General features: G+C 38.5%; 1 protein-coding gene across 1 annotated transcript in view; it reads right to left on the reverse strand.

The window, feature by feature from the left end:
* Positions 1-4,635: 4,635 nt before the first annotated feature.
* Positions 4,636-15,598, reverse strand: part of ZFP2 (ZFP2 zinc finger protein) — a 40,333-nt gene continuing 29,370 nt past the window's right edge. The window contains 1 exon segment of the mRNA XM_077138264.1: positions 4,636-7,470. Within this exon segment, the coding sequence (XP_076994379.1) occupies positions 6,001-7,395 (1,395 nt within the window). The 5' untranslated portion in view covers positions 7,396-7,470 and the 3' untranslated portion in view covers positions 4,636-6,000.

The raw sequence follows: 15,598 nt of genomic DNA on the forward strand, positions 1-15,598 counted from the left end.
ATGCTAGTGGGTTGAGCAGCGGGTGGTCAGGTGTCCGTTGAGCAGTGAGTGAACAGATGTCTCCTGCGTAAAAGCCTTGGTTGTAACGGTTTACCTCCCGTTCTGAAGTGATGTCATGATTTCTGCCAAAGAGCCCTCCCTTATTCCCCCGACCTAACACTTTGTCAGATAACAATTGTTATTTATTTTTGTTGATCGTATTTTGCAGGAGTGGGCAGGATGAGATGATGTATAGGAAAATTCTACTAGAGATACTTAACTGCCTTTGAATACATATTTTTGTGGATTTCAAGAAGGAAAGATGAGAGGGTTCTTAATTTTGTCAGTGGTGAAAAAAGTCTAGATTGTGAGCCAAGGTTTGTCAGGGAATTGTTGGCCAGGTTTTAGAAAGTGGTGCCAGAGACTTCATTTATGTGACACTATGGCATTGCTTTAGGTTGTATTGGAGATTGCTTTCTATAGACACATATGGAGCACTTATTGTCAGGCAGTATTCTAGGGGCTGTAGACATCACGGTGAGAACCCTGCTCTCAGGGAGGTTTAACACTACTAGGGGAAGTGTTTATAAAACATTTAAAAATGTATCATGTGTTATAACAGATCTAAAAAGCTAAAGCTGTGTTAGGGATTAGAGTGTGGCAGGGGACTGGGATTACTCTAAATAGTGTTTTGGGATATTCTCTTTAAGGAGGTAACATTTGAGCAGAAATTTTAATACAGTGAGGGAGGAAACCCTGTGAATGCCTGGGGGAAAGCCATCTAAGGGAAAGGAACAGAAATCGAAATGTGTCTGGGGGGTTTAAGGTTTATGAAGGCCAGGCTAACAGTAGAGAAAATAGTGAACAATGGAGAGTGGGAAAAGAGGTTGGAGGGGTAGAGGCCTTGAAGACCATTCGAGGAACTGTAGATTTATTCTGTGTGTGAAGGGAAATTATTGGAGGGATGTGGACAACAAACGGATATGGCCTTTGGACACGTTTTGACAGAATCAGTGGTCAGCTGTGGAGAGAACAGACTATTGTGGGACTAGAGGGGATACAAGGAAACCAGTTAGGGGCTCTTACAGCAATCTGGGTGAGGGATATCCTTCCACAATTATATAACCTTTGTACATGTCATTTGCTTTGAGACCCTAATGAATTAATCTAAGATAATTCAGGGTCCTGGATGACATGCTAAAGGGTTTGGGTATTATTTCATTTTCAGATATATGAGAATGACAATATAACAATTATTGAGATTTTGCAGTATATGAGGTACTTTTATAAGCACTTTAGGCTATTATCTAATGTACTCCAAAGCTATAAGGTTTGTATGTATTACTAACAAAAGAAAAAACTGAGGCACTGGTACATTAAATCACTTGTCCAAGGTCTCAGAGTTGTCAAATGGAACCAGGAGTCCTACCCCTGCAGATAGAGGAAAGGTAGAAAAGTCATCACTCTGGAGTGACTAAAAGCTAACACAAGGGAGCCTAAAGATTCCAAAACCCTTGGGAAAAGTAGTGAAACCTCCATTTATCTGACCCATTTCTCCTGGTATTGCTGTAGGCTGTTAGGGAGAAGTGCACTTTTTTAATAAACAAGAAAGATTGAACAGAAGTGGTAAAACCTCTTTCCACCTTTCCATTTCTTCCTGTCTTCTACTCTGCATCCAACTGGTTCATTCTCATGGCACTCTGTCCTCTTGTCTTATAACCCTTATCCCAACAGTTTTCAGTTCATATGACATCTCCAAGATTAGGAGCTATTAGACAACAGGTAACAAAGGTCATTCATCCCAGAATTCCTGGAAGCCAACCTATGATAGGAGCTAAATAAATGTTAATTGCATGAATGAGTGAAACTTTGAGCAGGAACCATGTCACTTCAACACCTGGCATAGGGTGAAGAGTCATCAATCTATCGGCTGCAGTTAGGAATTGAATTATGCTAACTAATATGCTTACTTCCCTAAGACAGGGAAGTAACCTCCCTCAATTATATCCCAAGCATTCCTCAGTTTTTCAGTCTCTTCCCTTCCAGAGGTGTTGTTCTTTTTTCAGGTGCCAGATGTAGTCCTCATGAAAACCCAGGTATTGGAAGCCATGCACAGCCTAGGAGAAGGGTACTAGCACCATATTGTGCCTACATTTATCAATCAGAGAACTCTCATTGGTGACCTTTTTAAATTTTAGTCACCCATTTGAGAAAACTCAAGGGAGAGAAGTGGCCCCATTTGAGCCTTCTGAGAGAAGACACAGCAGTAGAGAAATGATACCAAGAACACTCCATTTTCTATAGTCCTAGAAGACCCTGTGTTATGTACAAATTGTAAACAATGAAACCAATCATCAGTGTCTTAGTTTGCCACGGCTACTGTAACAAGATACTACAAAGTGGTTGGCTTAAACAACAGGAATTTATTGGTTCAGTTTGGAGGCTAGAAATCCAAAATCAAGGTATTGGCATGTCATGACTTCCTCAGAGTCTGTCTCCTGTGGCTTTCACTTCCAGGCCCCACGTCCATGTGCCACACTTCTTTTGCTTATAAGGACTCCAGTGACACCAAGTTAAGGCCCACATGGATTTGGTCTGTCCTCATCTTAATAGGAACTTTGAAGAGTATGCCATTTACAAATGAGTTCCCACCCACTTGGCAGGAGTTGGGATATGAACATGTCTTTCTTTTTGGGGACATTCAGTCTGCCACAGAGAATGGAAAGGAGCAGTCACAACAGCCCATGTGGGGTGACTGCAGTGAACAGTAGGTATGAGGAGCAAGAAAGGACACATACATCCTTGGCTACTGATGGTTTCCACTTCCTGTGAAACCTCGCTGTATTGCATTTCAAGTCAAGAGAAAAATAATTCTCATTTACAGAAACTATAGTTTTGAGATAGGACACTGAGGTGAAAGGTTTGGGCTTACTATGAGGGTATCTGGCTGTCCCTTCTCTACCAGCCCTTTTAAACTGTGAATATTCTTTCCAGTTATTTCTCCCTCCATACCCCTTCAAGGATGGAGTTTGAGGAAAATGAGGTAGATCACAGACACTAAGCTTCCTGTCCACTCGTCTTACACACACAAATTTTGCCTGACTTGGTGCAGATCCTGGGTCTCCTTGACTACTATGAAGTTTAAATTCTTGGAGGCAGATCAGGTAAGCCATAAAGGGGAATGAAATACTGAACTGCCTGTATCCTTAGTGTGCTGTTTTGAAACTGTTGTATACCCCAAAAAAGCCATGTTCTTTAATCCTGATTTAATGTTGCTGGGTGGAATCTTTTTGATTAAGTTGTTTCCATGGAGATGTGTCTCTGCCAGATCAAGGTGTGTTGCTTTTTGGAGTCCTTTAAGAGGGAACCACTTTGGAAAAAGCTTCAGAGCTGACACAGAGAAGTGTGGAGATGGCAGAAAGAAAATGCCCCTCGGGAAGCCATTTGAAGAAGCCAGGAGAGAAAGCTAGCAGACATCACAATGTGCCTTTCCAGCTGAACATTATCGGCCCTTTCTTGAGTCAAGGTATCTTTTTCTGGATGCCTTAATTTGGACATTTTTATGGCCTTAGAACTGGAAACTTGTGATTCAATAAATTCCCTTTATAAAAGCCAATGCATTTCTGGTATATTGCATTTCTGGCAGCATTAATAAACCAAACACTTAGAAACTTAGATTTTTAATGATCTCTCTCAAATCCCTCCTTCTCCTTCATATTTCTCTTCTGTTTCCCACCTGATCTCAAAAGATAGATTTGGAGAGGAGGAAGCAAGGAGGCAGAGAGAAGAGATGGGTAGAAACCATATAAAAATGACAAAGAGGGCAGCAAAAGAAATGTTCAAAGGAAGGCACAGGGCATGGGGGAGAGGAAATAAAGGATAATGAAGACTAAGATGGGTGAAATGACTCAAAGTTTGTAAAGTATCCTAGACAGGTCCTTAGAGATCATGTAGCTCAGAGACAGTGATTTGCTCAAAGCCCAAACACTGAAAATCCAATTAAAAAAACTCCCTTTATTGCCACCCACAGACTTTTATTCTTTTATCCCCATATTTCTTGATTCTTGCCTCTTCCAAGGGATAGTTTCCTTCTGTCACAAAAGATTCCTACAGCTTCTATCTGTGTTTCAAATCCTAGTCTCCCACTTGAGCTGCACATTCTCTCCTTATTCCACCTTCAGACTCTTCCATTCCTCTCTGTTTATAACATGGTTATAAACATGTTCGTCGTACACCTTATTGGTGTTGGCCAATTCAACAACATTCTTAAAAATTTCCTTTTCTTTGCCTACCTTCACTGTGGAGCCTGAGAGAGCTAAAAACTTATTTTCTCAATCTCCTTTGCTACTCTATGTGGCCATGCAACATTGTAGGGCAACAGAGATGTAAGCAGAAGACTGCTGATGAACTTCTGGGAAAATCTTTTCTAATAAAGGGCCCAGATGTTGCCAGTACTACTCACCCTCTTTCTTGCCTTGAAATCAGATGTTTTACCTGAAGCTATGGCAGCTGTCATATGACCATGATGGAAAATCCTTGGAATTCAGTACACAGATATTTTTTTGTCTCTGAACCAATCTAACACTTCTAGAATTTTTATGTAAGAAAAATAAATCTCTATTTGATTAAGCCATTGAACTGCTTAATCTATTTCTATTTTTGGTAGCAAAAATGTCTTTTGATTGATATACCATCCTCTTTAGCTACTCTCTAAATCTCTCCTTTCTCAGTCAAACTGAAGTTTTTTTCCTACCTTTAATTCATTATTCAAACCACTGAAATTTAGAGGTTATCAATGGACATATTTCTATTGTCTTAATTACCCCTCAATAGCACTGACATATATATATATGGCTGTTGTTTCCTTTCAGCTTCTACTGATTTCTCTTCCTCCACTTACCCCATTCTTACTCTAGGAGCACCATTATCATTAATTTTATATGCATTCTGCCATCTATTGGGATTCTTCACTTGGATGTTTCACAGACTCAACAAAATGCAAAAATAAAACAAAACAAAACAGAACTTATCATTTGCCCTTGGGAGCAAAGGACATATCTTATTTATTTTTATATTTCTAATGTATAGCTTCATGTCTAGCACATATTTACCATCCAGTAACTTTGTGTGAAATAAATTTAACTACTATTGCAACTATAAAACCTATGAAATTTCCCTATTAGTCTGAATATGTTTTAAGTTACAAATATTTTGTTAATATTATGTCAGATTTTTGTATCTCTAAATTTTCAGCCTTGGCCTCCCTTCTTTTTACTTTTAGAGTCAGAATATGACACAGAGGTATGTATTTATTTGATTACTACACACTTAAAATCTATATTAAAATTATATTGTTTTCTAAATAACCAGCTTATCTAGTAAAAGTTGAATGATTATTGACAACTCAAAGCAACATACTAACTCATTTAGATCTGTACAATTATTTCATCAGCCGGTAGCAACTACCCTATATTTTAGAGAAGAAAATAGCAATATAAGTGAAGAGGAGGGGAACAGAGGAGTGATAGGCGTAGATAATTTTGATTCAAAACATCCAAGGATGGCTCTCATATGTCAGATAGGAAAACTGACCTGGTGAGAATAGATGACTTGCCCAATTTAATGGCAGATCAGAGACTGGATCCCACGTTTTTCAGCTTTCCACTTAAGCATTCTCACATTTTCTGTCTAATGTGAAATTCTGATGTCCAAAGTAGAATAAATTAAACCTGAAAATCTCTGTAGTATGATACAATAATAGAATTTATATTAGCATGAATCCTCCTTGCCAGGACTTTAGCTACTAACACTTCTGATACAGATGAAATTTTAGCATTTTTCTCCATTTTTATATGTTTTCTTTGTAGTGGCTCGTAGTGTCTGCTGTAGTATATTATACTTTAAAATATTTCCATAATTCTTGCATTCATTAGGTTTCTACATTATGATTTATCTGATTATTAATGAAGATTTAATCACAGTGAAGGGCTTTTCCATATTTATTCCAATGACAATTTTTTTTCAGGTATGATTTCTTTGATGGCATGTAAGATTTGTACTCCAACTGAAAGCTTTTCCACATTCATTACACTGATAGGGTTTCGCTCCTGTATGAGTTCTCTGATGCACTATAAGGGATGAATTTTTAATGAAGGCTTTTCCACACTGATCACATTCATTGGGTTTCTCACCAGTGTGAATTCTTTGATGCTCAATAAGGTATGCACTCTGGCTGAAGGCTTCTCCACATTCACTGCATTCATAAGGTTTTTCTCCAGTATGAATAACCTCATGTACAGTAAGGGATGATCGTCCAGTAAAATGTTTTCCACATACCAGACACTCATAGGGTTTCTCTCCAGTATGAATTCTCCGGTGTTGAGTAAGGGATGAATTCTTACTGAAAGGTTTTCCACACTGATTACATTCAAAGGGTTTTACTCCAGAATGAAGCCTCTGATGTTCTATCAGATACGTACTTTGGCTAAAGGATTTCCCACATTTGTTACATTTGTAGAGTTTCTCTCTGGTGTGATTTCGCTGATGTAGGGTAAGAGTTGAACTCTTACTAAAGGCTTTTCCACATTGACTACACTCATAGGGTTTCTCTCCGGTATGACTTCTCTGATGTACAATAAGATGCATGCTCTGACTGAAGGCTTTTCCGCATTTATTACATTCATACGGTTTTTCTCCTATATGAGTTCTTTGATGAACAGTGAGATTCATGCTTTGGGTAAAAGTTTTCCCACATTCATTACATTTGTAGGGCTTCTCCCCAGTAGGAATTCTTCCATGTTGAATAAGGGAAGAATTCTTGCAGAAAGCTTTTCCACACTCTTTACATGGGTAGGGTTTCTCTCCAGTATGAGTTCTTTGATGAACAATAAGGTTCATGCTCTGGCTAAACGCCTTCCCACATTCGTTGCATTTGTAGAGTTTCTCTCCTGTATGAATTCTTTAATGTACAGTAAGAGAAGAACATTCAATGAAGTGCTTGCCACATGTGTTACACTTACAGGATTTCTCCCCTGTATGAATCCTCTGGTGCTTAAGCAGCAATGAGCTCTGGCTAAATGTTTTCCCACATTCATTACAGTCATAGAGTTTCTTCACTATAAGCATTCTTTGAATTTTAAATAATTTAGAACTTTGATTGGCATCTTTCCCATGAAAATTCCGATTATATGAACTCTTTCCCACAGGAATACTCTGTTGCAGACCAAGGATTGAACCCTGACTGGAATATGTTTCAAATTTATTACTTCCACAGACCCTCTTCTCAGTGAGGGTCTCCTTACAGGAAACTGCCACTTGACACAGATATCTATCCTGTTTTTTCTGTTACCCCTCTAACCAGTTCCCAGGTTCTGAGGTTTCCCCTAAAGTAGAATGCCAGAGACCTTCCCTTTCCATTATTATCCCATAGGATAAATCTTAAGGAATGTTGGGCTTTGGAGTTGACTCTGGTTTCAAGTCTTGTTTCCCAGTCTGAAAAAAATAAAAAAATTCAAATGCACACTGATTACTGTGCTGGGATACTGAAAACAAAAATGGGAATGAGAGAATGAAAGTAAGAACTACAGGCCACATGTGAGAGCTTTCAAAGATGTCTCTACAAATAGGAAGGGAGGAAAAGAACAGCAAACAGGCCTGCAGAGAGTAGAACTAGAGACAAGGGGTGGCAAATCCAATGTGTAAACAGAAAGGAGGGAGCCCGTTCCGGAAGGAGGAACAGTGAAATCAATGACCAATGCGTAGGCTAAATGATGAAGGTGTAATTAAGGAAAAATAAACAAGAGCAGAAAGCCCTGCCACATGGTATTCCTACCTGCAGTTTCTTCCTACCTCAAGGTGTCCTATAACTCTGACACCAAATTAATTTTCCACAATGTGGCACAGTGAAAATAATGTTGACCGTGGAGACAGAAAAAATGGGGTTCAAATCCTAACTCTTTAACACCTACATCTGAACTAGTTTACTTGTTTCTCCATATATATATAAGCTGAGGATAAAGTAATGTGATAAGGATTAAGTGAGATAGCGAATTTAAATTACTCCTTGGGAACATGCTTGTTTGGGAAATATAAAACTAGAATGTACTTGATACTTTACAAGATGGTGATTATGTCCATAGTACGGTTGTCTCAATAGCTTTCCTTCCTCCGTCATTTGCAGTTAAAACACTGAAGTCTGTTTGGCTGCAATTATTCTGGCACAGATCCTGTGATGGGAAGTGTTGTTGAAAAGTAGAAAGCTCAGTTTCTGGAGTTTATATCCTAATTCTGACATTTACCAGCTGTGAGACTGAGGAAATTAATTAGCTTCTCTGAACCTGTTTCTTCATCTCTATAAAGGTTGCTGTAGAGCTTAAATGTAAATAGGTAACCCACAGCATCAAGGCAGATATATAGTAAGTCCTCAATAAATGTAAGCTTTATAGTTGTACAGTTTATGGGCCCATGTGCACCCACAATCATTAGGAATATAAAAGAGGCTTAGGATCTCTTATCCAAGAATCAATTTGTCTTCTGTTCAAGTTCTTAAAATATGCCCACCAAGACCTATTACCCTGACATTCTAATTCCCCAATATTTTGCTTCTTGTGAGTCCTTGTGAATTGGTTCTGATATCCAGACACTAGGCAAACCTGTATCCTAAATTTTCTATATTCTTGTCAGATCTCTTGTCCTAACCTATAGAAGATCAGTGCTCTTTTGTAGTTTTCTGTACTCTATTTCTCACAATCAGAATTTTGCAGATTCCCATGTAATGACTGAAACTTAGTTTTAAAAATAGTACTACTTTTTCTAAATATTATTTATCAACAAAGAGGCCCCATTCCAATTAGGCCAGTCTCTCAAATGTTCCCCCAGTGAGCTAAAATCTCCTTTGTTACTGTCAAGGTTTAAACATCTTTCAGGGGCTAGCTCAAGCCATGTAATTTAAAAAATTCTCTTGACTACACATTGTGTCTTCCCTGTCTGGATATATGAAACAGTCTATCACATGCACAGTGTATCATTCAATATTGAGAGGTGGGTAGTAGTGCCCTTTCTTAAATACAAGGATATGTAAGGCTTACACAGTGAAGTAATCTGCCTAAGGACATACAGCTCACAGTTACAGATCCAGTCAAACCCAGGGCTGCATGATGCTTCATTTGCAACACTGATTTACTACACACCATGCACATTTGTAGGTTATTAACTCGTTCACATATAAATATTAATGGCTTGACATTTCATTTGGACATGGACATTATTTTTCTCTAACATGATAATTTTTTATGATCTACATTTAAAAAATAAATATTACAAAAAAAACTCATGCATGACAACAAATTTGATCAGCATAAAGGACTATAAGGTTAAAAAAAAAATAGAGGGACCCCCTCCTCCATTCTCCAGTGCTCAAGAGCAAATACTTTTCACAGTTTCATGTGCATCATTCTGACATTTTCAATGCATAAGTGTATAAACACATGAATACAAAATTTCCCACATTCATTTATAAAATATAATTTTATAGGTCTCTAAAAAATTACAATTGTGATTATATTAGGCCTATTCTACCATAACTTCCATTTATATTTTATACTTTTAAATAAAAAAGTATTTTGGCAGTATTTCCAAAAAGCTTTTAAAGTACACTCCCCTGTTGAATGCAACTTGATTTCGTACTCATGGACATTAAGTTTATTTCCTAAATTTGGTTCAGTTTTGATTTTGCTGTTATAAACAATGGTGCAATTAACATACTTGTGCATATCTTTACATACTAGTGGGAGAATACCTGTAGGCTAAATCCTTAGAAGTAAAAGTGCTAGATAAAATTTAAAAAAGTTTTACATTTTTGGTTTTATACCTATGGCCAAAATTGCCCTAAAAATTGTTACACCAAGTGTTTTTTACCTCGAAGGTGTTTGAGAATAGCTGATTTCCCACACACCGAATGATACACTTATGTCACTCTAGCAGATAAAAACTGTAAGGGCATTCTGAGTTTCTAAAAGGACATGAGTATTCTTTAACATAATGTTTATTAAAAGAATAAAAGAACAACCTGTGTAAAAATCAAAGCCAATGAGTAGCCACAGTTTTCCTGGTACTGAAAATAATGTATGTATTTTTCTCCAAATCTCCAGATTCAGACCAAGGATTAAGAATGAGATTAGTATTAGAAAACAGTGTATTTTCCTGAATTGGTGGTGGAATAAGTGTCCATTAATATACTTCCCATCCCTGAAATGCGCTGAAATGAACTAAAATAGAAGCTATACCTTATATAATTAAACTAGGAAATAGTCACAATTTCATAATACAAACCATACTGAATGAAAATTAAATGCTTAATGGAGGATGACAAAATAGAGGAACACTTCTTTCCCTCTACCTTTAAGAGGGTTGTACATTTCTCATGAAGGTAAGAGACTCCTAAAGAGCCTAACCCTTTCCCAAATATCCACTCTTCAAGGATGATAATGATGGCAGGGTCAGGCCAGGGAAGAATCTATTGCATCTCTTAGGAGAGGTGTAAAGGAAGGACCTCATAGCCACTCAGATTTATTTTCTTAGATCCCATTTCTTATTTCAGATAAAATGGCCTGGAGGCAGTGAGGGGCAGAAGACAGGAAACTGCAATCTACTTCACAATTACTGACCAAAGTAAAAAAACACAAATCAACACTGTACCAACAAACCAAAGACCTGTGAGCCATAGGGCTTTACTGTGAAGTGAGGGCTATGCAATAATGACCTTCTCCTATCACCGTGATCTGCTTATTTAAAAAGAGGGAAAATGTGGAAAGTCAGGCTGGCTTTATCTCCAAAACACATAAACCACCAAAGAACCCCAAACAGAGGACCTATCCTATTTAATAAAAAAATGTCAATAGGCAACACGTGAACTGGAGGCTGCTGCTTGTGCCACCACACTATCATATCCAGTCATCTAACTCAAGTTCTTTGCGAACATTTAAAATACTACCCAGTATACAACATGGAGAGCAAGGGAAAATCCATTCACACTAATCTTAGACAAATACAAAGTCTAGACAGAACTGCCTCTACTCAAAGACACACAATATACAGTTGGCTAAAGGACAGACATACAGACCAATAGAATCAGAGTTCAGAAATAAACCCTCACATCTACAGCCAAGTGAGTTTTGATAATGGTGACAAGTCCACTCAATGGGGAAAGAAGAGTCTCTTTAACAAATAGTACTAGGAAAACTGGACAGATTTGAAACAAAGAAAGTGGACTCTCTTTATACTATGTACAAATATTAATTCAAAGGAATCAAAGACCTACATTTAAGAACCAAAACTAGAAAAACTACAAGAAAACAGGCAGACATTTCCATGGCCTTGTGTTAGGCAATGGTTTCTTAGATTTTACACCAGAAGTATGAGCAACAAAAGAAAAAATAGACAAGTAAGACGTCATCAAAATAAAAAATGTTGTGCACCAAAGGACTTTATCAAAAAAGACAACCTTCAGAATGGTATAAAGTATTTGGAAGCCATATGTCTAATAGGTGTTTTAACATCCAGAAATATAAAGAATTCCTATAGGTCAACAAAAAGTCAGCTCTATTTAAAAAATGGGCAAAAGATATGAACAGACATTTTCCAAAGAAGATACACAATGGCCAATAACCACATGAAAATACACTTACCATCATTAGGCATTAGGGAAATGCAAATCAAAACCATAGTGAGATCCCATTTCCCAACCTCCAGAATGGCATCCTCTAGTGTTAGACAGGATGTGGAGAAAAAGGAACACCTGTACACTACTGTGGAAATGTAACATAGTGCAGCCACTACGGGGAACTTTTTAGCAGATCCTCAGAAAGTTAAATATAGAATTACCATTTGATCCAGCAATTCCACTTCTAGGTATATATTCAAAAGAATTGGAAGCAGGGACTCATACATTTGCACACCAATGTTCATAGCAGCATTATTCACAATTGCTAAAAGATGGAAGCAACCCAATATCCATCAACCAATGAATGTATAATCAAAATGTGGTGCATAGCCCCTTAAGGCCAAGATGGCGGCTTAGTAAGGTATGTGCGTCTTAGTTCCTCCTCCAAAGCAACTACTAGGTGAACTGAAACAGTGCAGAACAGCTCCCAGGGCCACGGCAGGGAATGGACACACAGCATACCCCAGTCTGGACTGGCTAGTCTAACTGCGAGACTCGGCTGCGGTGAGATCCCCGAGCTGCGCGCGATTTCCCGAGCAGCGGCGGCTGTGGCGGCCGGAGCTCCTCCCTCCCTCCTTCCCGGGCCGGCTGAGAGTCTCAGAGAGGCAAGTTTCCCAAGCCGAGGCGGCCGGTGCCCCTCTTTGGCGGGCGGCTTCCTGGTCCGGCTACGAGTCTCGGATCAGAGGGCTACCCAAGCCGCGGTGGCCCTCCCCCGCGGGCGGCTTCCTGGTCCGGTGGGGAATTCCCCAGGCTGCGGCGGCCGGTGACCGACGCCCCTCCCCCGCGGGCGACTTCCTGGTCCGGTGGCGAATCCCCCGGGCCTGCTGCGGCCGGTGACCAGCCACAGGGTCCCCTCGAGCCGCGGTGGCTGACACCCCCACCACGCGCGGCCCCCTGAACCAATGGAGAGAATTGGATCGGAAATCCCCAGGCCGCGGAGATCGGTGACCGGGGGGATCCCATCCAAACACGTGAGACAAACGTGTGCCACGAACGCCACCTACTGGGCAGGATAAGAAAAACAGAACCCAGAGATTTCGCAGAAAAATCTTACAACCTTGTTGGGTCCGACACCCAGGGAAATCTGTCTAAATGCCCAGACGCCAGCAGCAGAAGATAACGGTCCACGCTCAGAAGATTGAGAATATGGCCCAGTCAAAGGAACAAACCAATAGTTCAAATGAGATACAAGAGCTGAGACAACTAATGCTGAATATACGAACAGAAATGGAAAACCTCTTCAAAAATGAAATCGATAAATTGAGGGAGGACATGAAGAAGACATGGGCTGAACATAAAGAAGAAATAGAAAAACTGAAAAAACAAATCACAGAACTTATGGAAGTGAAGGATAAAGTAGAAAAGATGGAAAAAACAATGGATACCTACAATGATAGATTCAAAGAGACAGAAGATAGAATTAGTGATTTGGAGGATGGAACATCTGAATTCCAAAAAGAAACAGAAACTATCGGGAAAAGAATGGAAAAATTTGAACAGGGTATCAGGGAACTCAAGGACAAAATGAACCGCACAAATATACGTGTTGTGGGTGTCCCAGAAGGAGAAGAGAAGGGAAAAGGAGGAGAAAAACTAATGGAAGAAATTATCACTGAAAATTTCCCAACTCTTATGAAAGACCTAAAATTACAGATCCAAGAAGTGCAGCGCACCCCAAAGAGATTAGACCCAAATAGGCATTCTCCAAGACACTTACTAGTTAGAATGTCAGAGGTCAAAGAGAAAGAGAGGATCTTGAAAGCAGCAAGAGAAAAACAATCCATCACATACAAGGGAAACCCAATAAGACTATGTGTAGATTTCTCAGCAGAAACCATGGAAGCTAGAAGACAGTGGGATGATATATTTAAATTACTAAAAGAGAAAAACTGCCAACCAAGACTCCTATATCCAGCAAAATTGTCCTGCAAAAATGAGAGAGAAATTAAAACATTCTCAGACAAAAAGTCACTGAGAGAATTTGTGACCAAGAGACCAGCTCTGCAAGAAATACTAAAGGGAGCACTAGAGTCAGATACAAAAAGACAGAAGAGAGAGGTATGGAGAAGAGTGTAGAAAGAAGGAAAATCAGATATGATATATATAATACAAAAGGCGAAATGTTAGAGGAAAATATTATCCAAACAGTAATAACACTAAATGTTAATGGACTGAATTCCCCAATCAAAAGACATAGATTGGCAGAATGGATTAAAAAACAGGATCCTTCTATATGCTGTCTACAGGAAACACATGCTAGACCCAAAGATAAACATAGGTTGAAAGTGAACGGTTGGGAAAAGATATTTCATGCAAATAACAACCAGAAAAGAGCAGGAGTGGCTACACTAATATCCAACAAATTAGACTTCAAATGTAAAGCAGTTAAAAGAGACAAAGAAGGACACTATATACTAATAAAAGGAACAATTAAACAAGAAGACATAACAATCATAAATATTTATGCACCGAACCAGAATGCCCCAAAATACGTGAGGAATACACTGCAAACACTGAAAAGGGAAATAGACTCATATACCATAATAGTTGGAGACTTCAATTCACCACTCTCATCAATGGACAGAACATCTAGACAGAGGATCAATAAAGAAATAGAGAATCTGAATATTACTATAAATGAACTAGACTTAACAGACATTTATAGGACATTACATCCCACAACAGCAGGATACACCTTTTTCTCAAGTGCTCATGGATCATTCTCAAAGATAGACCATATGCTGGGTCACAAAACAAGTCTTAAAAAATTTAAAAAGATTGAAATCATACACAACACTTTCTCGGATCATAAAGGAATGAAGTTTGAAATCATTAATAGGCGGAGTGCCAGAAAATTCACAAATACGTGGAGGCTCAACAACACACTCCTAAACAACGAGTGGGTCAAAGAAGAAATTGCTAGAGAAATTAGCAAATACCTCGAGGTGAATGAAAATGAAAACACAACATATCAAAACTTATGGGACGCAGCAAAGGCAGTGCTAAGAGGGAAATTTATTGCCCTAAATGCCTATATCAGAAAAGAAGAAAAGGCAAAAATGCAGGAATTAACTGTCCACTTGGAAGAACTAGAGAAAGAACAGCAAACTAATCCCAAAGCAAGCAAAAGGAAAGAAATAACAAAGATTAGAGCAGAAATAAATGAAATTGAAAACATGAAAACAATAGAGAAAATCAATAAGGCCAGAAGTTGGTTCTATGAGAAAATCAATAAGATTGATGGGCCCTTAGCAAGACTGACAAGAAGAAGAAGAGAGAGGATGCAAATAAATAAGATCAGAAATGGAAGAGGAGACATAACTACTGACCTCACACAAATAAAGGAAGTAATAACAGGATACTATGAACAACTTTACACTAATAAATACAACAATTTAGAGGAAATGGACGGGTTCCTGGAAAGACATGAACAACCAACTTTGACTCAAGAAGACATAGATGACCTCAACAAACCAATCACAAGTAAAGAAATTGAATTAGTCATTCAAAAGCTTCCTAAAAAGAAAAGTCCAGGACCAGATGGCTTCACATGTGAATTCTACCAAACGTTTCAGAAAGAATTAGTACCAATTCTCCTCAAACTCTTCAAAAAAATCGAATTGGAGGGAAAACTACCTAATTCATTCTATGAAGCCAACATCACCCTCATACCAAAACCAGGCAAAGATATTACAAAAAAAGAAAACTACAGACCAATCTCCCTAATGAATATAGATGCAAAAATCCTCAATAAAATTCTAGCAAATCGTATCCAACAACACATTAAAAGAATTATACATCATGACCAAGTAGGATTCATCCCAGGTATGCAAGGATGGTTCAACATAAGAAAATCAATTAATGTAATACACCATATCAACAAATCAAAGCATAAAAATC

The sequence above is a fragment of the Tamandua tetradactyla genome, chromosome 20 (assembly GCF_023851605.1).
Source record: "Tamandua tetradactyla isolate mTamTet1 chromosome 20, mTamTet1.pri, whole genome shotgun sequence".
NCBI classification, from domain to species: Eukaryota; Metazoa; Chordata; class Mammalia; order Pilosa; family Myrmecophagidae; genus Tamandua; species Tamandua tetradactyla.